Here is a 24,853-nt window from a genome sequence, read left to right as displayed (position 1 = left end):
TTTTACAGATGTAATTAGGGCCCCTAAGCAGTTTTATATTGATTTAATTAAAAGGAAGATTATCCTTAGTGGGCCTTACCAAATCAGATGAGCCTTTTTAAAAGATCAGTGAGCATTTTCTTGACATCAGAGACATTTTCCTGCTTGCCTTGAAGAAGCAAGCCACTATGAATTATTCAAGTATAAGAAAGTGAGTTCTACCAACAACTACAAGGGCTTGAAAGAAGACCTCAAGCTCAAATGAGACTGCAGGACTGGTTTATGCCTTTTCACAGCTTTTTTGGAGCCTGAGCAGTGAGAGTCAGTGTGAGAGTTTTATATACAGTATGTGAACATATATATATATATATATATATATACACACATATCTGTTCTGTTTCTCTAGAAAATATATCTGTTCTATTTCTCTAGAAAACATATCTGGTTTTCTATGTATGTATAGTAAGAGAGAAAGGGATTTATCATCAGGAACTGGCTCACATGGTTATGGAGACTGAGCAGTCCCAAAACTGGTTGTCATCAAGCTGGACACCAAAGAGAGCAAGTAGTAATAAGTTCCAGTCTAAGTTCAAGTCCTAAGACAGAAGGCCAGTGTCCCAGCTCAAAGACAGTTCAACAGGGAGAGAATCCTCTCTTGGCCTTTGTAATTCTATTCTAACAGGCCTCCAAGAGATTGAATGAGGTCCACCCAAATTGGAGAGGGCACTCTGCTTTACTCAGTCTATGATGCAAATGTTAATCTCACCCAGAAACATGCTTCCAGGTACACAGAATAATATTTAATAAAACATCTGGACACCCCATGGTCCAGTCAAGTTGATGTGTAAAAGTAACCCTTTCAAGAAACAACAAACAGTATGACTTTGTGCAGTCATCCAGTGGATCCGCTTTAAGACAATGTCTAACTCATGCTAGAGACTGAGTGAGCAGTTCTCAAGTTTGTCTACGAGTCTACATAGTTTACTCTACGCTTTTTTATATTAATATTTATATTCTTTAACTAATTGTAATATTCCTTAACACTTAATACTCATTCATTCTTTCAGATAAATAAATTACTGAACAACTATCTCTACAAGACTCTGTGGATCAAACCAGGATTAGTCATTCAATAGCCTCATTCTTCAAGACAGTTAAAATACTGCATGTATAATATAATTTAAACAGATTTGAATGCTTACTAGGTGTAAAATAATGTACTATGTGCTATAAGCAATATAAAGAATTACTGCACTAAGACTTCATTCCTAAGAAGCTTGCTATCTAATGGGAACAGAGAAGACACAAATACAATAACACAAGAAGGCTAGAACAAAAGTCTTATAAAATTCTGCGAGATAACTGGAGAGGAAGAAATCAATTCTATAGGGGGAGATCAGTTTTAACTAGGTAACTGTAGGTTTCTGAAAAGAGGTAATATTTAAAGTCAATATTGAGGTACAGAGAGGATTTTGAAATGTGGAGATATTGTAGAAGTTTATTATGTTAGTAGATAAAGGACATGAATGGGCCATATTGATTCTAAGTATTCTTCAAGGCACATGAACAGTAAAATAGCATGACATTTGAACTTGGAAATCATTTGTATATCACCCAGATTACTTATAAACAAGCTTAATTTTTCTGAGTCCAAGATATCCCAACCATAAAGTGGGGATATCAATACCTACCTTCCTGTTGTGAAAATAAAATGAGGTCATGTGACCAGTTTGATTAAAGTAAGATATTTATTTTTGCAATTACTTCTTGTCACTGTGCTCTGTCATATCCCTATCAACAGCTGGCTTCGGGGCTTCCTAGAGAACATCTCTGTGTGACTTCATTTCTTTTACTTTTATTAAAACAATCTCATTTCAGTCAAGACTTTGTTTTCAGCTTTTAAAAATTTCAATCTTATATTTGATTCAAAGATTTTCTCCTCTCCCCCAGAACATAAGCATTTGGTTCCAGTAACATGGAGGAGAGAGAGGGAGAGAGGGGAGGAGGTTTTGTGGTATCTCCTGTCTCCTGTCCTCTATCTTTGTTCCTCTTTTTCCTCTCTTGGTATGGGTCCTGGGACAAGGACGATAGATTGATCAATGGATCAGCCCATCTGTTGGAAAATTGCAGTGTTTTTTTTCTTTTCCCTTCTTTTTCTTTTTAATTACAGTGTCTTTGTGTGCACATTCCTTTTTGTTCTCATAAATACATCAGTTAGACTTTCTTGAATTCTTAGCAGATACATTCTGGAAAGAAGCAGGGAGGAACAAGAACAGTTTTTCAGACTTCAAGCTCAAGGTCTCCCTGCTAACCATCTGTATTAATGGACGGTTTCTTTCTGATAACATGGCACCAATGTGTGTATACCCACTTTGATTCTCAGAACCTGGCTTGGTTCAGAAGGGCTTACCCCTCCAGTGCTTTTCTTTCCTGATTTTCTCACAGGCTGCCATCAACAAGTGACCCACATCTCGTCACATTTTTCTGATGTTTTCTGATATCTACCTCCTCTAGGCCCCCTGAGCCATCTCTACACCTACTCTTTCTTCCTCCCTAGTGCTTAAACTGTCCCATCTTGGCTGAGCTCACAGAACTTACCTCTTAAAATGGGTCTTCCTATTCTTTTGAGTATGAATATTTTTCAGATATTTCTGAGATCTTTCATTGATTACCTCCCTTTGCAGCCCCCTTTTCCTCACAGTATCATTTCAACCTGTTGTGTAGGTTTCCTGCCAGCCTCTGACTTTGTACATGTAATTTGGAGCTTCTAAACTTTCTTGAAGTCTTACTAAACTACAATTTGGGCATACTTTCTTTTATTCTTTTCCTTTAGGTCAGATGAAAATGTGGGATTATTAAAATCTAAGCTGCTAACATGTTCCTACTAAAGGACACATCTGAATTTTATGACTGCAATATCCTCATATAACTCACAAGTTTTAAAATATATTTCTTGCTCCAATACTTTTGGTAGTTGATATTTCCTTTAAACCCTTCTGCCTCTAATAATTAATACATATAGACTGGGGTGGCAGGGTGAACAAAAAGATGAGCTTGTAAAAATGGTGAATGCCAAAGTATGGAGGTATAGACCACCTTGGTTTTCTGGGTACTCCCCATGTGTCCCTGGTATGGCCAATCCTCCAGAGCAATCTTCTGTCTCTCTGAAAGAATATGCGTCGTGCACTGCTTACACACGGAGGCACATCTCTCAGTTGGACTACATGGAAAACTGTGGTTGTGTGGAGATCATGATCTGCCTAGAGGCTACTGCAGTTGATTCCCAATTTTCACCCCCATGGTTATTCTTGACTCTCCTCCCGCTCTGGTGGGGACTATAGTGACCACATTTTTTGATACTGCTCTTCTCTGTGCACTCTTGGATTTCTCGAATTTCTCATGGTTTCTGGCCCACTCAGGGATCTTCTTCCAGCCTAAGTAATTTTCCCTTTTACTTTTGTTTTGTTATTCATTTCTTTTCTTTCATTTTTGGGAATACAAAATGGATATGAAAGACTATAGTGTGTCTTTAGATCTCTGCCTTTAGCTGGAAAATGACATGCCTGCTTCATGTCTCAACATTCTGGTCATGTTTCTTTGGATAAAATCTGGTTTACTGGTGTTCTTTTTTTAAATTGGTGCACAGTGCTGAATAAAGCATTCTATTTGCTCTGTTATGAAAAATACGTGGACCACCATCTCCCTTACCCTGCATTGTACTTCTATGAATACAGTATAAGATTGAATTAACACATTTTGACAGACTTATCACATTTGCTCTTATAGAAAAAATCAATAGACACCAGTAGGTAATTTTTTTTTTGTAGATACAGTAATACTAAGTTAGTATCTTTTACCTGTGCAGTTGAATTTTTGGCTCATTTCACTTTTTTATTCCAGTCTTTTGGAATTTTGTTTCTTATTCAGCTTATTATCCATCACTCCTTGCTTTTATATAAATTATGACGAGTGTGACCAAAGGTAAAAATTTCTTCAAATATCTCTAGCAAAGGAACCCCTAGGTAACTGAATGAAATGAGAATTCTACTTTGAAAATAAGCTAATGGCATTATGTACATCATAAATTGAGTTGCACTGACTAAGCAAATAGAGCCAAAGGAACCCCTAGGTAACTGAATGAAATGGGAATTCTACTTTGAAAATAAGCTAATGGCATTATGTACATCATAAATTGAGTTGCACTGACTAAGCAAATAGAGCCAGTATGTTTTGTGCTTACTTAGATTCTGATCAAAACACCTGCTGACTATTTTATCTTGGATAATCCAAATAATTTCATATTAGAGAAATTGAGGCAATGGTATAGATACATAGGTGTTAATAGATAGATATTAATAGATATATTTAGCTGTCATTCCTGCAAATAATTACTTTGTCTTAGCAAAATTTGAAGAGAGTTCATAGTTTCAAAGCTATTTCCTTCATGTTTGCCTCAAGTTCTAATGTTTTTTTCAGATTTTGTTACCCAAGAATTATGCACAGGTGGTCTTTTCTTTAGAATCCCTTATTTGTAATATTATTCTTCTAATCTAATACTTGTGTGCTTTTTAGTATCCCTGTAAAATCTCTCCCCTTCCATAATTTTTCATTCATTTTCAGGTATGAGAAAAAATAAAGCATTTTTATTCATTCTCAGTTGTAGTAAAAATTGATATTTTCTTTGTAAAGAAATTCAAAACTATCGAAACTTAGAATTCATGGAGATCTTTCATTTTGGATGGAAGATTAAACATAACATTTTTCTCCTTACCATTTTAAGACCTCATTAAAATGATGAAAACAAGTTAGAAGAAGGTGAAAATTCATAGCAATAAATAGAATAGGAACAGTACATTTCTGGACAAGAGCTTTCCACATGTTTCTTAAAGTAGAAAATGAAGTGGTTTCCAAGGAAAAGGTGCAGAGTCATCTAACTCTAAGGATGGAAGTGATACTGGTGAAGATTAGAAAATATAGATACTCCTCTCTCTTACCCCTTACCTCTCTCCACCTCTCCCATGAAGAGGAGCACTACTATAATGCCCAGTCTAACTGACACTTTACCTACCGTACAGGATAGAGCTTTCCTTGACCTTTAGTGTTCAAGTACATAGAGGTGAGTTGCTCTCTTTCTCTTCCCTTAATCAGGTAGAGATAGTAGGGCAACCCAGACTGCTCCGAGAAATTTTTTTTTTACATGTTTTTGTTTCTTTTGACCGTTCATCAAACAAATATATATTGAATGCCTACTTAGTGCCAGATTCATGAGGCATGTAGAATAAAATGGTGAGTAAATAAGAAATTGATACCACATTATGAAACCTACATTCTAGTGGAGGAATTAATTACAAAAAAGTGCAAAATAACAGCTACAATGGAAATAATTTGTGATAGAAAAGTACATGTTGCTATGAGAACAAACAATGGGGATAGTTAATATGCCCTGGCACGATTTCATGAAAAGATGAGAATTTAATTGCAGCTTCTCTATTTGCTGGTTAGCAGGAGCTCTTGTCTTCTCTGTTTGCTAGTTAGCCTGCATCCCCAGTATCGGGAATGGTAGGTGGAAAGCACTGTGCCAGGAAGTTGTTGGGAAAGTTCATGATTATGACAGAAGGCCAATGAGATTAGAACACAGAAAACTAGAAATGTAGGCAAGGCCAAAATACACTGGGCAGCACAGGGGACATGTTAAGAGTTAATGGGTCATAGAATTATAAGATTAAATCATTTTTCCTTGAAACCGGGAAGAGATCATTGATAAGTTTGATGCTACATTAGTGCTCCTTCCTTTGTAGAAAACCTGGTGTAATTTGACTTCTTCAAGTTTTGTTTTATTTTGCTTTACTTTCTGGAATTTTTAGCATGATCTAAACTTGGTGCTTTAAAATGTTACAGTATGTCAGCAATGACAAAGTGTTCATTCATTTGGCTGGGAAATCTGCAGGACCTTAAAGTGACTGTCTTTTCACCATAGTAATTTAATCCTCCATCATTTTTCTTTTCCCACTGCTTTTCTGTTCTTTCTTTTAAACTCTTGGTTGATGGTTTTAATTAGCTGTATTGAATTAAATTTTACATGCGATAAAATTCACCAATCTTAAATATACAATTTAATGAGGTCTGACAAAGTTAAACAATCATGTAGCCATCACCAGAATCAAGATATAAAACATGCACATCACCACAAAAGTTTCCCTTGACCATGGTGCAATAAAACTCTTACCCCTTGTTGAGGGAAAATCCCAGGACAGTATATAAAAGCTACTCCCCAAACTGAGATGGATCCTGGAGACCAAAGAATGACTCAGATAAGTCCAGCTTGGTAAATTAGATGAGTTTATTAGAGGTTAATTATAAGGGCACTTGCTGCTGGGTAGCACTGGAATTTCTTCTGCAGGAGCTTTCTTGTATGCAAAATCCCCATCTGCCCACCCTGTGTGGTGTTGCCTTAAATCCCTTCCCAGTGAATGACACAGGACTTTTACATTGTATCATTGCTTGTTCACCGTGAAACAAATCAGGCATGTGTAATACCATCATCATGCTGTCATACAACCCCTACTATGTTATTGATATTCCAGTTTTCCACTAGGCAGGGATTTTAGTATTACAGTTAGCTAAAGGGCAGGATAAGACAAGCAAAGCAGCTCTAAAGCAGTCAGGGCTGGTTTGATTTGGCTTTTTCAAGGCAGGAAACTGCTAAGACACCCAAGAAAGTGTAAGCACTTTTTTCTGGGCCCAGTAGTTATCTTGCTACCTGATAGTCTACTTTGTAACAATTTTTCTGAGCACTCCAGGTTAGTACAGTGTTTCTGTTAAGTGGTAGTGCAGAGGTCCCCAACCTTTTTGGCAGCAGGGACCAGTTTCATGGAAGACAGTTTTTCCACTGAGGGGGTTGGGGGCGGGGGTGGGGGGGTGTAGGCAGAGCTCAGTCAGAAATACCAGTGAGTGATGGGGAGAGGCTGTAAATACAGATGAAGCTTTGCTCCCCGCCCAACTCACCTCCTGCTGTGCTTCTTCCCCTGCCTCCATTTCCTAAGTTTCATAGTTTCCTGGATGACAATTTTTCTGGAGGCGGGGTGACGGGGACGGGTAGGGGAGCCCTGTAGCAGATCCCTAACAGACTACAGATCAGTACACGGGTCCGCAGCCTGGCGGTTGGGGACCTCCCTGGTAGGGAACCTGGCATTTGTCCCTCACCCGTACAGCCAGCCCCTAGCATATTCTGATCAGGTTCTGTCACTATGATTTTTTCCTTTTCTAGAATTTAATATAAATGCAATATTACATCATATAATTGTCAAGCAGTTCCTAAGTAGCAACAGCTACTACATTGGTTGAAGCTGCTACATTGGCTTGCCATACGCTCATAAATTTAACCAGTTAACAGAGTGTCCCAATTGAATTTTGAAAGTTTATTACACATAGTACAGCAGGTAGTATAAGGTTCATGTTCTTGTCCATTCACCTCCTCCCCTCAAGTCTCATGTGGGTGGTACAAAGGCAGGCCCAGGAGGGTGCTACGCAGCAGCGGTTCTGTGTAAAGCTGAGGAACCCTGAGCTTAGCATACCTCTAGTATTTCAAATGGGCTGTTAGCAAACCTGCCCAACCTTTGCCCTGTGTGTGAGACAATATCTTTATTACAGTGCTTAGTAAACAAATCTCTTCCTTTCACGGGAGATACTATCTCTTCCTTTTGAGAGTTGTGCATAACAAACATCCTTGAAAAGAGTGTCTTCGACAAAAGCTGTCACAGTATGTAGAAATGCCAGTGTGAATTGTCTGCCCAAACCAGACTTTTGCATATGGCTTGTTTCACTTAGTATACTTTTGAGATTCATTCTTCTCAGCATATATATCTGTAATTTCATACTTTTTATTCCTAGATAATACAAGCATACCTTGTTTTATTGCTCTTCTCTTTATTGAACTCCAGAGATATTGTTTTTTGTTGTTGTTGTTGTTGTTTTTGTATTTTTTACAAATTGAAGGTTTACGGTAACTCTGCATCAAGCGAGTCTATGGGAGTGCCACTTTTCCAACAGCATGTGCTCACTTCGTGTCTCTGTGTCATATTTTGGTAATTTTTGCAGTATTTCAAACTTTTTCATGATTATTATATTGTTATGGTGATCTGTGATCAGTGATCTTTAATGCTACTATAAAAATTATTTTGCTGTGCCATGAACCATGTCCATATAAGATGGCAAACTTAATCAGTAAATGTTTTTTATTTTTTATTTTTTTTTGTTTTTGTTTTTTTGAGACAGTTTCTCTCTGCCACCTGGGCTAGAGTGCCATGGCATCAGCCTTGCTCACAGCAACCTCCAACTCCTGGGCTCAAGTGATCCTCCTGCCTCAGTCTCCCAAGTCCCTGGGACTACAAGCATGCACCACCACGCCCTGTTACATTTTTCTATTTTTAATTGTCTAATTTCTTTCTATTTTTAGTAGAGATGGGGTCTCACTGTTGCTGAGGGTGGTTTCAAACTCCTGACCTCAAGTAATCCTCCTGCCTCAGCCTCCCAGAGTGCTAGGATTACAGGCATGAGCCACTGCAGCTGGCCAACTAAAATGTTGTATGTGGTCTGACTTCTCCCCCAACTGGCCAACCCCTGTCTTTCTCCCTCTTCTGGACCTCCTTATTCCCTAAGACACAATATTCAAATTAGGGCAATTAATAACCCTACAGTGGCCTTTAAGTGCTCAAGTAAAATGAAGAGTCCCACATTTCACACCTTAAATAAAAAGCTAGAAATGATTAAACTTAGGCAAGTCAGAATTCAAAATAGGCTGAAAGTTAGTCCTCTTGTGTCAACCACTCAGCCAGATTGTGAATGCAAAGGAAAAGATCTTGAAGGAAATTAAAAGTGATACTCCCGCGAACACATGAAGAATAAAAAGAGTGAAACAGCTTTATTGTGCAAATGGAGAAAATTTTAGCAGTCTGAATAGATCACAGGAACCACAACATTTCCTTAAGCCAAAGACTAGTTCAGAGAAAGGTCCTACAGTCTGTTCAATTCAATGAAGGCTAAGAGAAGTGAGGAAACTGCAGAAGAAGTTTGAAGCTAACTGAGGTTGATTCATGAGGTTTAAGGAAATGAGCCAACTCCACAACATACAAGTACAAGGTGAAGCAACAAGTACTGATGTAGAAGCTGCAATAAGTTATCCAGAAGATCCAGCTAAGATAATCGATGAAGGTAGCTACACTAACCAACAGATTTTCTATATAGACAAAAAAGCTGTCTATTGGACAAAGTTGCCATCTAGGACTTTCATAGTCACAGAGGAGAAGTCAATTCCTGATTTTAAATCTTCAAAGGACAGGCTGACTCTCTTGTTTGTGGTTAATGAAGCCGGTAACTTGAGGTTGAAGGTATTATGCTCACTTACCATCCTGAAAATCCTAGGGCCCTTGGGAATTATGCTAAATCTACTCCGTCTGTGCTCTGTAAATGGAAAAACAAAGCCCTAGATGACACCACATCTGTTTATATCATGGTAGGCCCACTTTTGAGACCTACTGCTCAAAAGAAAAGATTCCTTTTGAAGTATTACTGCTCATTGACAATGCACCTTGTCACCCAGGAGATCTGAAGGAGATGTACAAGGAAATTAATGTTGTTTCCATGCCTTCTAACACAATTTCTATTCTGCAGCCTATGGATTAAGGAGTAATTTTGACTTTCAAGTATTATTATTTAAGAAATACATTTCATAGGCTATAGCTTCCAGAGATAGTGATTCTTCTGATGGATTTGGGCAAAGTAAATTGAAAAGTTTCTGGAAAGGACTCACCATTATAGATGCCATTAGAAACATTTGTGATTCATGGGAGAAGATCAAAATATTAACATTAACAGGAGTTTGAAAGAAGTTGATTTTATCTTTCATAAATTACTTGGAGGAGGTCAAGACTTCAGTGGAGGAAGTAACTGCAGATGTGGTAGATCAAGAGAACTAGAATTAGAAGTGGAGCCCGAAGATGTGAATTAATTGCTGCAATCTTATGATAAAAATTGAATGAATGAGGAGTTGTTTCTTATGAATTAGCAAAGACAGTGGTTTCTTGATATGAAATCTACTTCTGGTGAAGATGCTATGAACATTGCTGAAATGACAAGAAAGGATTTAGAATATTACATACACTTCCTTGATAAAGTAGTGGCAGGGTTTGAGAGGATTAACTTCAATTTTGAAAGAAGTTCTACTATGGGTAAAATGGTATCAAACAGCATCACGTGCTACAGAGAAATCTTTTGTGAAAGGCAGAGTCGATCAGTGCAGCAAATTTCACTGTTGTCTTACTTTAAGAAATTGCCACAGCCACCCCAACCTTCAGTAGCCACCACCCTTATCAGTCAGTAGCCATTCACATTGAGACAAGATTCCTAACCAGCAAAATACTATGACTCCATGAACATTCAGATGATTGTTAGCATATTTTAGCAATAAAGAATTTTTAATTAGGGTATGTATATTGTTTTAGACATAATGTTATTGCACACTTAATACACTACAGTATAGTATAAGCATAGCTTTTGTTTGCAGTAGGAAACAAAAAAAGAATTTATGTGACTCACTTTATGTCAGTATTAACATGGCGTGTGTGAACCATACCTACAATTTCTCTGAGATATGCCTATAATCCATTATATGGATATACTACCATGTGTTATATCATTTCTATAGTTTATGGACTTTTGGGTTGTCTACAGTTTATAAAATCTGTTATAAGTATATACACATATGTTTTTTCTTTAGAAATATGTTTTTATTTATTTTGAGTAACTAGCTTAGGGTGGGATTGTTGGGTCACATTGTATGTATGTTTCAATTTATAAGAGATTATCAAATTGCTTTGCTGAGTGACTGCACCATTTTACTTTTCCACCAATGTATGAGAGTTTCAATTGTTCCATAATCTTGCAAAAATTTGTTGTTGTCATTCTTTGTGCAGTAGTAACACAGTATAGCCTATTTGGATATATTTTGTCATTTATATCTCTTCTTTAATAAAGTATTCATTTGAATTTTTACTTATTGAATTCTTTGAGTCATTATTGAAATGTAAGAGTTCTGTTTTTATTTTGGATATGGTAACTTTATTAGACAGTTTTTGCAAATAATTTCTACCAATTTTTGTATTGCTTTTTCTTTCCCTTAAAAATGCATTTTAAAGACCAAAGTTTTAAATATTGGTAAGGCTCACTTAATTGATTTTCAAAGTTTTATGGCTTGTGCTTTCTGTTTCTTATCAAATAAATCATTGCATAACTTATGCTTATAAAGATTTTTAGTATGTTTCTTCTATATCTTTTATAGTCACTGCTCTTATATTCAAGTCTATGACCCATTTAAGTTAATTTTTATACAAAATGTGAGATATAGTCCAAGGTTCACTTTTTTCTATAGGTATAATGTTTTTCATTTCTGGTCTGTTAACATAATGAACTACATTGATTAATTGATTTTTTTAAAAATACTAAGCAACTTTGGGAGTGATGTCAGCCATGATATACAGACCAAAATACTTTTAAAATAAGTCCAGAATCTAAAAGAAGTTGCAGTACTGCAGAAGAGCACAAAATAGAGAACAGCCATAAAGAAACAGCCATAAAGAAACAGATAAGAAGAGCAATTTCACTTTATCTATGTCAGCCCTTCCCCCAAGTGGCATTGCTCGGTGCTGAGAGTGATTTATTTGGTCCCTGATTTTATCTTAGGGCAAGGGAGAAGGTGGAATGTGTATCCAATACACTCATCCTCTCAAGATGCTGCCTGAGGGATTGGTTTCTATCTCACTTCACATAGAACACAGATGGCACCATAGTTCTGATGCCCCAGGGCAACCATGAACAAAGGAAAGGGGTAAGAGATTTGTTGCAGCCAGCCTATCTTTAAGTTTGGGGGAAGGTGCAGGATCTGTTGTTTCTCCCATAGGGAGAAGAGTAGAACGTGCTTCCAACATGCCAGCCTTTCAGAACACTGCCCAAGTGATCAGTTTTTGTCCTCAAGTCTGCTGTTGAACCCCTCTAGTGAATTTTTCCATTCAGTTATTACACTTTTCAGCTCTAGAATTTTTTTTCTTTTTTATATGTTCTATACCTTTTTTGATATTTTCCTTTTGCTCATATATCATTTTCCTGATTTTGTTTAGTTGTCTATATGTGTTCTGTTGTAACTCACTGAGTTTCTTTAAAACAAATATTTTTAATTCCTTGTCAGGTAATTCATAGATATCCCTTTTTTTAGGGTTAATTACTGGAGATTTGTTTTATTCCACTGATTAGGTCATATTTCCCTAACTCTTTTTTTTCCTTGTAGCTTTGCCCTGGTTTGAAGAAGTAGCTACCCTTCCCACTCCTTATGGACTGGATTCAATGAGAAAATGCCTTCACCAATCTGCCCAGCTAAAGATTCTGGGAGCCTCTCAAACTTTTTCTCTGCATGTGTCTTCTTTAATTTTTGTGCCTGTCAATTCCTAATTAGAAGGATTCAGTGTTTGTGTTTGTTTTGTTTCATTTTCAGGATCCTATATTCTCTTGTTCCTTCTGGTGTTTCACTGCTATTCCAGGAGTCATGACCTTTCTGATATACTCCACTTCTCTCCCTGCCTCCCTGGGAGAAGCTTTCAATTATGTGTCTTCTCCCAATGTCACTGAGCCATGCAAGTCACAGTAAACCACACTGCCCTTTTTCCTTTGTTCTTAGCTGCCTCTAGGCATCCAAACTATGTCAGTTCAATCAGCACGTTAGGTGAGAAAAACTAGGCCAATTAATGCTATTCAGAGGGGTCCAAGACAAATATTATTTTAAGGAAGTAAAAATGTCAAAAGACTTGAATGTCATTGAAGTAATGTAAGATGAGAATTGAAATATATTCATTACACTTAGTACCTTAGAGATAAAAGGGTGACCACACTTCCTGAGCCAGGATAATATTGACTCCTGATTTCCCAGAATAATTATTAATAATGTTTCCTTTTACTTTAAAAACACATCCTAATTTGTACAATAAATTATAGTTTATCTTGCTTAGAGAGGTTATATTGCAATTATTTAAAATTGCATTGGATGGAATACTGAGAGCATAATTCAGATTGTCAAGGAATGAATGGGGCTTTAGTGGGAGCTGAAGGAAGAACATCTGAATATTTAGCAAATCTGAAAAAAGTCTAATTATGCAGGGAGGCAAAAGATAAGTGCTTAAATGGAGATGTAGAATTGAGAAAGGCCATTGATTTTGTTATTGCTGTTGTGGTTGATATTCTTTTCCTAAATGGGATTAAATACAGTTATATATTTATGATTACAGGAGGAAGAAGTAAGATGATCTACTAAGAGTAAAGGAGAAAGGAGGAAAATAATTACCACATATATGAAGCAAACCAAGAAAGACTCAAATAGTGAATGAATTTGGGGTTTTAATGTTAAACAGGCAGAGCAAAATTTCAGTCTCCCCATCATTCATGCCGAACAATGTGAAGTGAAGAATATTTCCATGGAGTCTAGCTGGTATGTTTAAATGAAAAAAGGATTTGGGGCTGAAGCCCCAGATACCAATACAGTGTTGATTTGCCTTGCTTTTTTTCTCAGCTTGTTATCTATTTTTCCAAGAAATCTGGTGGGATTTTACTTTTTCTTCTGTTTTCTTTTTGATTTTGAGAAAAAGAAAGACAATCCCAAGTAGCTTAATCAAAGACAAACTTACAGACATGATTTATGGTGCCTCACAGAATCAATAAAGAATTAACTCTTCAGATCCCAGGAAATACAGAACCCCATGCAACAAACTTGTGTGTTATTATGAATAATTTTGAATAATCTTCCACAGAAAGTTTGAAATGCCCTTATTAATAGATTTATTTTGGAAAAAAAGAGATGTGTTTGGTATATAAGTAATGGAGGGTTGTTCTACTGAAAGAGTGAAAACAGTCACAAAGTTATTGAAATATGAGAAAGCATGGCACATATATGGAAAACTAGGGCCCTTCAGTTTGGTTAGAATATAAGATGTGAGTGGGACAAGAGGTAAGCACTGAGGAAAGGCAACAGTTGGAATCAGATATGAAAGATCTTGGAATCATTCTAAGGCACATAGGTTTTATCTTGAAAATGGTGGTAAACCACTAATGCTGTGACTTTTACATTATGATGAAAGTCTGTTCTGTATGTTCTGTTAAGTTATTAATAGTTACCTTAAATATTTTGTATTATCCCTTATAATATCAACTGGTGTCTAACTATAATACAAAATAAGCAGCCTGTAGCTTATTCTTCCCACAAAAAACCATAAAAATCACGATCTTTGCTGAGGCTGAGAAAAAAGAAACAAATTTCAAAACAGAAAACTATGGGACTGTCCTGTCCTGACTATCCTGTCTGATTTACATATGCTGTTTGTTTTTTTCTGGAATGCCTTTCTTCTCCTTTTTCCCCTGAAGAGCTTCTATTCACTCTTCAGGCTCAACTCAAATATTTTTGCCTCTGAGAAACTTTTCTTGGCTTCTACATTATTTAATTGCATTTACTGTTATGTCACCTTGTATAGATCTCCATGCTAAGACTTAATTAAGGCTAGGTGTTTACATGCTTTTTGCTCTCTTAGCTCTGCATTGAAGCTAGTTGTTTCATTGGCTAGAAAGTGATGTGGAAAATTACACTAAAGCCATTTAAAGCTGTTTTTTACCATACATTATATGGTTAAGTGACCTACATAGAGAAAAAAATTCAAGGTATCTTGATATGTGTGGATGTAAGAGTTAGGTATGTTCATTCATTCATTCATTTATAGTAAAAATGAGACCCATTTGGAGATTGTGGTAGCCATACTCAGCCCCACGTCCACCACATACATCCTCCCCCATCATGCCAGGGCTGGGAACATGAACATACATTTCACAGACTCTCATGCCAACTGGATTCCAGTTGGGTCTGCCAACAGGAGGCACTTGTGAGAAATTAAAAGGCAAAAAAGTGTAGAAGATTTTTGTTTTGTTTTGTTTTCCCTACTTCTGGTAAGGGAGTCTGAGGGAGTAGAGACTCTCAGACTTCTAATAAACCCTGTGGTGGTTCTTTCAGCCTTGTGTACAGTGGGTCCACCAGCAGGAGCAACAGTTTCCAGGAGTTTCAGTAGAATGTCAGCCCCTGGATTATTGCAGATTTCTTCCTTTATGCTTCTCCATCCCTAAGGTCAGTAGCTATTTCTCTGACAAATAGCAGTTTCACCTTTTTGTTACTCTGGCAGTTTCAATAATTTTGTGATCATTTTCCTGTTTTAAAATCTGTTTTTCTTGAAATACTTACAAAGGCTAATGTAATGTGAGGGAGAGAGGATGGTGGCATTGAGTAGGATGGGGTAGCAGTGGCAATAGAGAAATGTACAGATTGGAGCTATATTTTGCAGAAAGCCAATACAACTAGCCAATGAATTGGATGGAGGGAGTGAGGTAAATAAAATGATCATGGATGATATTTATTTTTTGCCAGAGAATCCAGTGTATTTACTGAGATAGAGAGTAATTAAAGAGGAACAAATTGGGCCAGAAATATAACCACACTGAAATTATATCTACAAGCATTTAGAATGTCAGAAAATGCCATATAGAAAGTGCCTTTATAAGATTAGCATAGTTGAAGAAAGGGAGAGGAAAGGGATCATGCTTATGAAATTGTGTCATTTAGAAAGAGAAATTAGGTTAATGGCTATAAGTGTGGGCTCCAGAATCAGACCATCTTATTAGGATTTTATGTTACTTTGAGGATTTTATTTTTAATTCAGAAAAGTAGTGAGAATTACATAACAAACACACAGGTGTCCACCACTCAAATTGACAAAGGAGGATATAAATAATCATGAACAATAACTAATCTTACCAGCCCGCTGTTTTATTGCATATACTTCCTTTTTATGTATAAAAGAAATGAAGCATTGCAGTTAAAGTTGTACTCTATATCCCATCTCAAGCACTTGTTCCTATCCCACTATCATGAATTAAATTAGGTATATTTACTATTTTGAATACATATTTACACATTAATAAATAATATATAATTTTGTATATTGTTTTAATTTTACTGAGTACAATTTTTTATACATATATATATATATTTTCCTCTGAATGATTTTTGGAGTTTTTTTATATCTATGTGGGTATATGTGTACAGCAGCATAATAACTGTCACAGTTATTAATCTCCCTAACCCTTAGTTTTCTCATCCATCAAATGGGATGGATAATACCTGTCTCATAGCCTATTGTAAAGATTAAAAGATATCATCCAAGTGACACTCAGCAACCAGAGTCTGACACAATGGTAAGCCTATAATAAATGCTGGTTATTGCACAGTAGGACAGTTGGGGAAGGAACACTCTTCTTTAGTCTTAAAGAGCCTTAAGAAAGGCCCAGTGAGATAGTCATGTGGTCTGGGCATATGGTGCCTTTAAGTTCTCTGCTCCGTCAACACGTTTACAATAAATTGCACTATCTGTTGGAATTACTACTAGTTAAACTGAAGTGTTACATCCTAGTTGACTATGAAGACCTAAGGTAAAACAATGCTAATTATCTTTGTATCTCTAGCATCTAATACAGTGCCTGGCTTAGAAAATGCTCTTAGCAAATGTTTGCTAAATGAAAAAATGGATGATATCTGTTATATCATGCAAATAGTGATCTCTTTCTGTGTGAAAAATAATTGACAGCATTTTTTAAAGCAAATTTGAGGAAACAAAACTTTTTCGTCCTGGAGGTGATACAGATGCTATTACTTGATGCTAGAACTTGTCACAAACAGCAAACTTAAATGGCCCAATATGAGATTAATGTTCAAGAAAAGAATGGAAGACAAAGATGAAAAAGATGATAAAACCTTTTAAAATGTTCCTTAAACAAGAAAACATTCTGTTTGAGTGTGGTGCACATTATATAAAGATAATCCACTAATAAAATATACTAACAACTAATTAATTTTGCATATTTAAAATATTATACATCTTGTCATAAAAACACAGTATAACAATGATTTTTACCTGTATTTAATATTTTTGAAATGAATATTTTAAACATCACTATATCACTGTACATACTCATTGCATTAATGATCAGAACATGTTTTTTAAAAGATGCCTTCATTTCATAGTACTAATGTTTTCAATTATGTGCAAATATTTAAGGAACTGAAATATAAAATATTAACTCATATTATTAATGAATGTAGTGTCCCAATCCATTTTTGTCATTCCAGATCACAACATACTTTCATAAGTAAGCTGCATTTTAAGTCATGTAAGTAACACATAAAAAGTTATAAAATAAATTGAGATCACACAAGCTAAATATAGAATGTACTAAAATTCTGATGGGCATCCACACATTATAGAAATGAGACATTCAGCCATACATAGTAATTAGAAAACAACAGGCACAAGCCTCTAAATCAATACCATTAAAAATCAATTACAGCAAAGACAATGACAATGAAAATCTCTGTACAATGAAAAGATTTTTGAATCACAGATAATAATGAAATTATTTTGAACAAAACAACACAAACAGATCAGTGCAATTAAGTAATTGGGACACTTCTTGAGATATATTTTTTTAATCAAAGCAAATTTATTTGGAGAAATTATCCTTCAAATTTTATCCCAAATCAATTTATAAATCTTCCACTGCTCATCTCCATTCTTCATTTTGGGATATTGTTTAATATTATACCACTGAGAAATTTTACTTATAAAATCTTAAAACCTAAATGTTGCTACATTGCAGACATGATTAAAATATTAAATGCATGGTGTATATTAACATTCAAAACACATATAAAACTATTATCAAAATGACATGCTGATTATCTAGATGTCTATAAAAACAAATTAGCCCTTCAAAGTGTTCTAGAAAGGTTTTTTTTTCCTTTTATGAATACTTTTCTACTTATATTCTCCAAGCAGCAAGTTAGAATGTATGGGATGTATTTACCACTAAACCTTTCTGCTTGAAGTGTAAACACTAAATCACCTAATAGAGTCCTATCTCAGTTTCTAAATAGAATTATTTATAACATCTTCAGGATATAACTATGTGAGCTATACTTAACCATCTGGGCATTTTGCTTCCTGCAGACAACTTGAAATGGTGTAGTAAAATATTTTTTATCTGTGTTTGTTCCTCATTAAACAGATATGCTAAATTGTCTTTATAGAGTGATAGCATTTTATTCTAACTTTCAAAGTAAGGTAGTCTATTTGCAGCAGCTTGATATAAAAGTAAACAAAAAATTATTAATATTAAAAAAATACTACTGCATACATTAAAAGCATCTAAGAAATTAAAAAGATAAAACACACACCAAATAGTGACCATCTGCATGGTAACATATTGAATAAAGTTTCTTTGAAGAAGTTGGAGAGTCATAATTACTGAGCAGGCTAGATAATTAAATAATTACACATTTTGATTGAAAAATATACATAGTCCATTAAAATAGGGACTCTAACTCCACTTCTCTAGCTAAGCTTCTATTCAGATGCCAAGTTTGTACTTTAATTAGAACAAAAGACCGACATTAACTTCATTGCAACATAATAATTCATAATAATTGTATATTAATCTCTTGAGCTTGCAGGAATATAGCACATGACATATGGCATAGTACAGGCACCTGTGTGGTCCTTTGGGGACTGAGGTGGTGCATATTAATTAGCCCCTGGAAAATAAAATCTGTTTTCCTCTGAGAAAAGCTACCTTAGTGCTTATTGGCTTAAAACATCAAAGAAATTAGATGAAATACTGTTAGGCTCTGTCCACACTCATTAAAGCTTTGTGTAGATGTAGGCACTTAATCAGCTGCTTATGAGTTCATCCTTGACTGGAATCCTGCATAAGAAATTAGAGTAACCATATATTTCTTTGGCCTTGATGATTGGATTTTGGCTGAAAGTATCAAAATTACCATTTTGGTTACAGAAAACTATACAATTGTATAATTCAAACACAAAATAATCTAACCAGAAACATTAAAATTTGAAGCAGCGTTTTTTTCTTAAATGCTACCTGAAACTGCCTCAATTTAACCCTTTGCTGTGTAAATTCAGATCCAATCTGAATATGAGATTATAAATGTCTTTAAGAAATATGTCATCTTGCAATAAGGAAGGTATCAAGATTCTTGACAGTCTCACGTATGCTAAAGGCACTTTAGTGTACATCTTTGAAAGATAATGGAAAGGTTTTATGGAGCTAAACCTCTGGCTGATTAACAGATATATTTGTACTGAGACAGGTAGATCTTAAAATTACTTCTCGGGGGAAAATTTCTAATGTCAGAGCGTATCTAGAAAGAGAAAACAGAAAATTGAGAAGACATGGTGATGACCAGAAAAGGTTACATTTTACAAATTTTGTTTGCTACTCTTCTTCAAGTTCATGTCACTTAAAATTCTGAATTATATAAAACATTAAAATTCTTAATTACATAAAACAAAGCCACTTAAATGAGAAGTATTTTTACTTAATGGGCTGCTTAGGACTCTGAAGTTTTTTAAGATCTGCCAGAATAACAGGTTCTTCTAATGAGGCAATATAAACTCATAAAAGAAATACAAATTCACTAATGTGGCTGGGCAGAGTATTTCTTTTCTCAAATACCACATTATTTGTTTATCTCCTGCATTGCATCCATGGTCCTGTAATAAAACTATCATATTGCTTAAGTGTTTATTGGAATATGTGGACCCACTTCCCTTCCACTCAACATATGGATTGGCAGTTTAAAATAATTCCTTTCTGTTAAGCAAATGGGCGGCTAAGGCACATTTATTTAAATAGCCTATTAAACCAACGAGATGACAATGTGTTACCCTCAGAGAAAACTTAATTTTTGGAGTAATTAATTATACATATTACAGAATGTCTCATGAGAACATTTTTGGCTAGGTCTACCACTTTATTGTGCAAATAATTATAGTTTTTCATTTGAGACAAACATGTTGGTTCATTATTAGTAAGATGGTAACAAATCATCACTTATCTTATTTTTGTAACACTTACCTTTCCAGTGGAGAAGCTTACTATATGCTATATATTTATTTAATTGAAAAAGTCATTTAGTTATTCTGAGTTTTTAAGAATAATATAAAACTTTGGTTTTAAACCACAGCACCTATTGAACTGTTGGTTGCTAGGAGGAAAATTAAAAAAAAATAATAAAAAGAATAAGTTAAATCACAGCACCTGCTTTTTTCTCCCCCTAGGAAAATTACACAGGCATTTAGAGAAGGAAATTGTGACACTTGTGGCTTCTGGTATCTTTTTACTATTTGTAATCTAGTTGTCATGATATTCCACAATGGTGCACTTACTTTTAATGCTCTTACTGATATCTTTAAAACTTACCTACATACGTACACCATTGCTGGAGTGAGCTACCATTACCAACAATGATATAATTTATTTCTTCAAACTCCTTCATTATACCAAAGGAGTGACACACTGCACAGTCTGACCAGTTTTGGAGAAATACATGAAAATTTTCAATTACATCACTTTCTAGAATCAAAAAATTGTTCTGATGTTTTTTGCAGCACTGTGTGAAGAACACAGAACTGAATACCAGAGGACCCAGCAAAGAACTGTGCCTCACTTTTTGCTCAAGTCTCCCAAACAAGGTTCCTCAGTTTTAAAATGAGTTGTTGTGGGGATTGAATTAGACAAAAACAAACAAACAAAAAACTACATGGAAAAAGTCTAGAACAGTGCCTGGCATGTAGCAGGCATAGATATTAGCTGCAACTGAGTCCTTTTCTGAGAGATAAAATAGGTCCTATTTTTTTCCTTTTAATGGTTCCATTAATAGCAAAGCTTTAAGTCTTTCTTTTAGTTGTGACCTTTCAATTTATTTAGATATCTTGTCAACTAATGTTTTATTGGGAGCTAGGATTAATGTAGATGGGAAATTCTGAAACTTCACCATGCATAAGAATCATCTGGAAATCTTGCTGAAGGCCTTTCCCCAAATTCCATATTTTGAGAAACATTGATTTAGATTATTGACTTAATATTGGGCTCACTTGTCCTGTTATAAAACATTTTGCTTAGTGTCTTCTTCCTGACTTGGGGTGTCATGTAGACACCCTTCCCATTTCCCCCCAAGGGCCCAGTCTTCTTGTCCTTTGTCTGGATTCCCCGTGACAGTTGTGTTCGTAAGGTATAGTCAACGAATGAGTTAGCCTTGAATTAAAAGCAGTGTTTCTAGTCCATACAACATCTGATAGAGTGGTTGGTTACATAGAATGCCCTGGAAAAGATAATTTGTAAACCAGTCTCCTCAGGGAGAGAGCAGGATATATTGCACGAGAAAGCAGAGAAGTTTAAGTTCCAGCTTTTGTTATTAACTAAATACATGACTTTGTCCAAGTTTCTAAGTCACTTTGGGTTCAGTTACTATATCTCACAGGGGTGAGAATGTCTTTTCTGGCTGCAGGCAAGATCCTAAGGTTTAGACCAGAATGTCTCTTAGACTTCCTTTCGACTCTAAGATCTACGCTTTTCCTTAAGCGGCAGTATTCTGTGTGTGAACTGCAGTATTCCTGCCCGAACACAAATTATGGGTCCACATCTGCCACATTTTCTCTGGATGATAATCATTTATGATTCATTATTTCTTGACAAAATTCTACATATGAAGAATTGTGAGACGTAGCGGACACGCGATGTCTCAGCAACAATTTAAACCTACTACCAATTTCTGTAACAACACTTGCTATTAACTTGCTCAGGATATTATTTACTTGGATCAATTGAGGAGAAGAGTAAAATAATATAAATTTGCAGGAATCCCAAGGTAATAATGCCATAGCAGTAATGTTGCTAGTTAAGAGGTTTGTTGCCGTCAAAGATCTACAGCAACATCTATAGGATGATTGGACATCTGCTTGAATTATAATGTAGTTTCTTCACATAATCCCTTAACTAGACTAATACAAACACATTAGTCCATAGTCGACAGCAGTTTTCAAATAGCAAATACCATATAATTTAGACGTGAGGAATACAGAATAAGATTCTGCAATGTGATTTACCGGGGTACAGAATCTTTAAACAAAAATGAAGAAGAAAAATATTTTCTGCTCTCAATGCTATTTTAGGTTATAGGGGGTGAATATATTTTAGGATTCTCTTCTAAAATGATAAAGTACCAAACTGATAATTGTCTGCCTTTCTTTGTTTTAAATTCAACTCCAAATAAAAACTGGAATGAACATATTGACCTTTGATTGAATATTTAAGATCCTTTGGTCTAAGACATTGTACTATTGGGCCCACATGGGCCTGTACGTGTGTTCTCACCTCTTCTCTGCTCCATCTCTGCAGAGCAAGAAACAGCATTCGTGTCAAGGCAGGCAGGAGCCTGATCCTTTTAGACTTTTTCTATACACATTCTTCAACATGGCAGATATTTTCAAACAAGTACATTGGTTAAAAAAAATAAAATTGTAAGGTGGTTTCATTTCTCATGTAAAAATGTGTGCACATGGGCAATTTAGATGTAAATGGATTTCTGCTTGAATTATCTAGCTAATTGCCTCAATTCTCTATTTTGCCTTGAGCACATAAACATTACTTGTGGTAGGAACAGTTGACCCTTATAAATCAATTAATCAATACTGATTAATTCTTTCCCCTCAACTTTAGCTTTTCTTTAAACTGTGATTAGGTTTGTGGTCATCCATAAAAAGTGAAGATTTAGACATATAGCAATTGTCTGCAATGTTGCTCTAGCAGTGTGTAATGGGGAAGTATGTTTGAGTATTGAGTCAGGTAGAGAAAATTTATATGAAACATTCGGAGGGTGTTTCCTAAGGGGAATTGCTTTATCTAATATTAGAAGAACATTTTTCAAATCAATTTCTAAAGGTAAAATAAAAGTTTAACCTGTCATCCAATAAGCAGAATTTTAGGGTTTCAGGGAATAACAGATGCTAGTGCTATTCAATGACAATGTCAATATGAAAAGCTTAATTTTCCACATGAGATAACTGAAGTGTGGAAGAGACACTCTCTCACGGTAACACTGCATAAAACTGGAAGCATGAGTATTTGCTACATTTCCATCAGTCACAATTAAGGATAAAGAAGAAAAAAATTTCAAGTTTCCTCACAGAATTAAGTAACTTTTATTGATAAAAACAACTACTTCTTTCATAGTAACTCCTTTTTGTCAGAGACAGAAGTAGCAGTTTGATGCTTTATAAGATATTGTGAGTTTTCAAAGAAAAACTTTGCTACTTTCATGTGGATATTATACAGTATTCTGTGAAAACTGCCTTATAGCAAGGAGTTTCAGAAAAGATACAAGAAGGAAAAGCAAGGTGAGATGCTTTCATTTTAGAGTAGCTTCTGTTTCAATGGTTCCAACACAAAAAAAAAAAGTGAAAAATTTTTCTCCCTCACAAGTCATACATCACTTCTAAAATTCTTACAAAATCAACTGAGGCAAATTAGGGGTTTCAAAGCTAGTCACTTTATAAGTTGTTAGGAAAGAAATTTGCATTTAAATTGTTCTGTGCAGCTACCTTGAGATTTTTCCCTGGAATGTTTATGGCTCTTTTTTTCATTAATACTTAAAAAATACAATTTCATAACCAGTGTATTACTACATCTAGTTGTGTTAAGAATAGGAACTTCATTTCATAAAATAGAAACATTCAAAGTACTTTGGTCAATGAATCACTCAGAATACTTGAATTCTTCATATTGAACACTTAATAGTGAAGTTAACCTGAAACCACATCAACTCTCCATTTCTATTACAGAAACTAGGTCATTAATAGCTCTATCAAAGGGAATAACTTGTATTCCTATGTATTCTGCCCATAGGAGCAAAGATTGTCCAGAACTTCTTGCAACTTTTCCCCAAAATAGTTTATATATATATATAAAAATACAGCAGATTTCTTTTCAATAGATAAATCTTAAGTATTATTTCAGTAACTTGCTTTTATATATTCAGAATTGTAGATATCAGAAAAATATTAAATGTGCAAAATGCTTTTTTTATATTTACATTTAAAAAATACAATGTAATAATATCTTTACACTTGTCAAAAAGCCATTGGGGGAAACAAGACTTCAATGTTAGAAAATATGGTCAGATTAGAGCTTTTGCTTGTGGAATTGTAAACACATTTTTTTAAAATGCTGAGAGTTTTCTCAGTTCTTTCCAACCAAGACACTCTCGAACACATTAAGTCCTGCTTTGAAGTAAACCTGAGCGGAATTAATGCTGTTCAACACTTCTGATAGGGTTTCTTTAAGGGTCTCATTTGATGCAAGTGGCTTGCAGTGCTCCCAAGCCTCCACAAGTATTGAAAATTGGCTTGTCTTCTCATCAAGGTGGTACAGGATATTTCTGAAAATAAATATAGAGTGTGTAAATTTTATGCATAATGCCATTTTTATATCAACCATCATAATGAATATTTTTAAGAAGCTGTGACATTTGCAATAAATGAAGAAGAAATTACAAAAATGCAATATCACTATTTTTCAATCCCTAAGGAATTAATGGATTTACATATTGATCGTCATTAGTTTTCCATCTTGATGAAAAAAAGAGAGAGAAACACACATTATGTAACTGCTGATGGAAGTACACAACAGTATCTATGAAACAGAGTAAGTAATTTTGCTAAAAAAAAGTTGAATCTGATGAAGATTCTAGATCCAATTGTTAATAAACACAAAATATAAAGAAATATGTTAAATGATACCATGGTGTATCATCAGCAAAATACCAACTGTGGGAGATTTTATAGGACAAATGACTCAGTTTATCCAACAAATAAATTGGAATGAAAAA

General features: G+C 35.1%; 1 protein-coding gene across 3 annotated transcripts in view; it reads right to left on the bottom strand.

Annotated features, from left to right (window-relative positions):
* Positions 1 to 21,757: 21,757 nt before the first annotated feature.
* Positions 21,758 to 24,853, bottom strand: part of NAALADL2 (N-acetylated alpha-linked acidic dipeptidase like 2) — an 887,154-nt gene continuing 884,058 nt past the window's right edge. For 2 of the 3 annotated variants that reach the window (XM_045539695.1, XM_045539693.1), the window contains one exon: positions 23,935 to 24,403. In XM_045539695.1, the coding sequence (XP_045395651.1) occupies positions 24,205 to 24,403 (199 nt within the window). In that variant the 3' untranslated portion in view covers positions 23,935 to 24,204. Of the gene's footprint in view, positions 24,404 to 24,853 lie in introns of all 3 variants that reach the window. The other variant, XM_045539692.1, reaches the window with a different exon arrangement.

The sequence above is a fragment of the Lemur catta genome, chromosome 1, assembly GCF_020740605.2.
Source record: "Lemur catta isolate mLemCat1 chromosome 1, mLemCat1.pri, whole genome shotgun sequence".
In the NCBI taxonomy this organism is placed as follows: domain Eukaryota; kingdom Metazoa; phylum Chordata; class Mammalia; order Primates; family Lemuridae; genus Lemur; species Lemur catta.
This window is presented reverse-complemented; position numbering and strand designations above follow the sequence as displayed.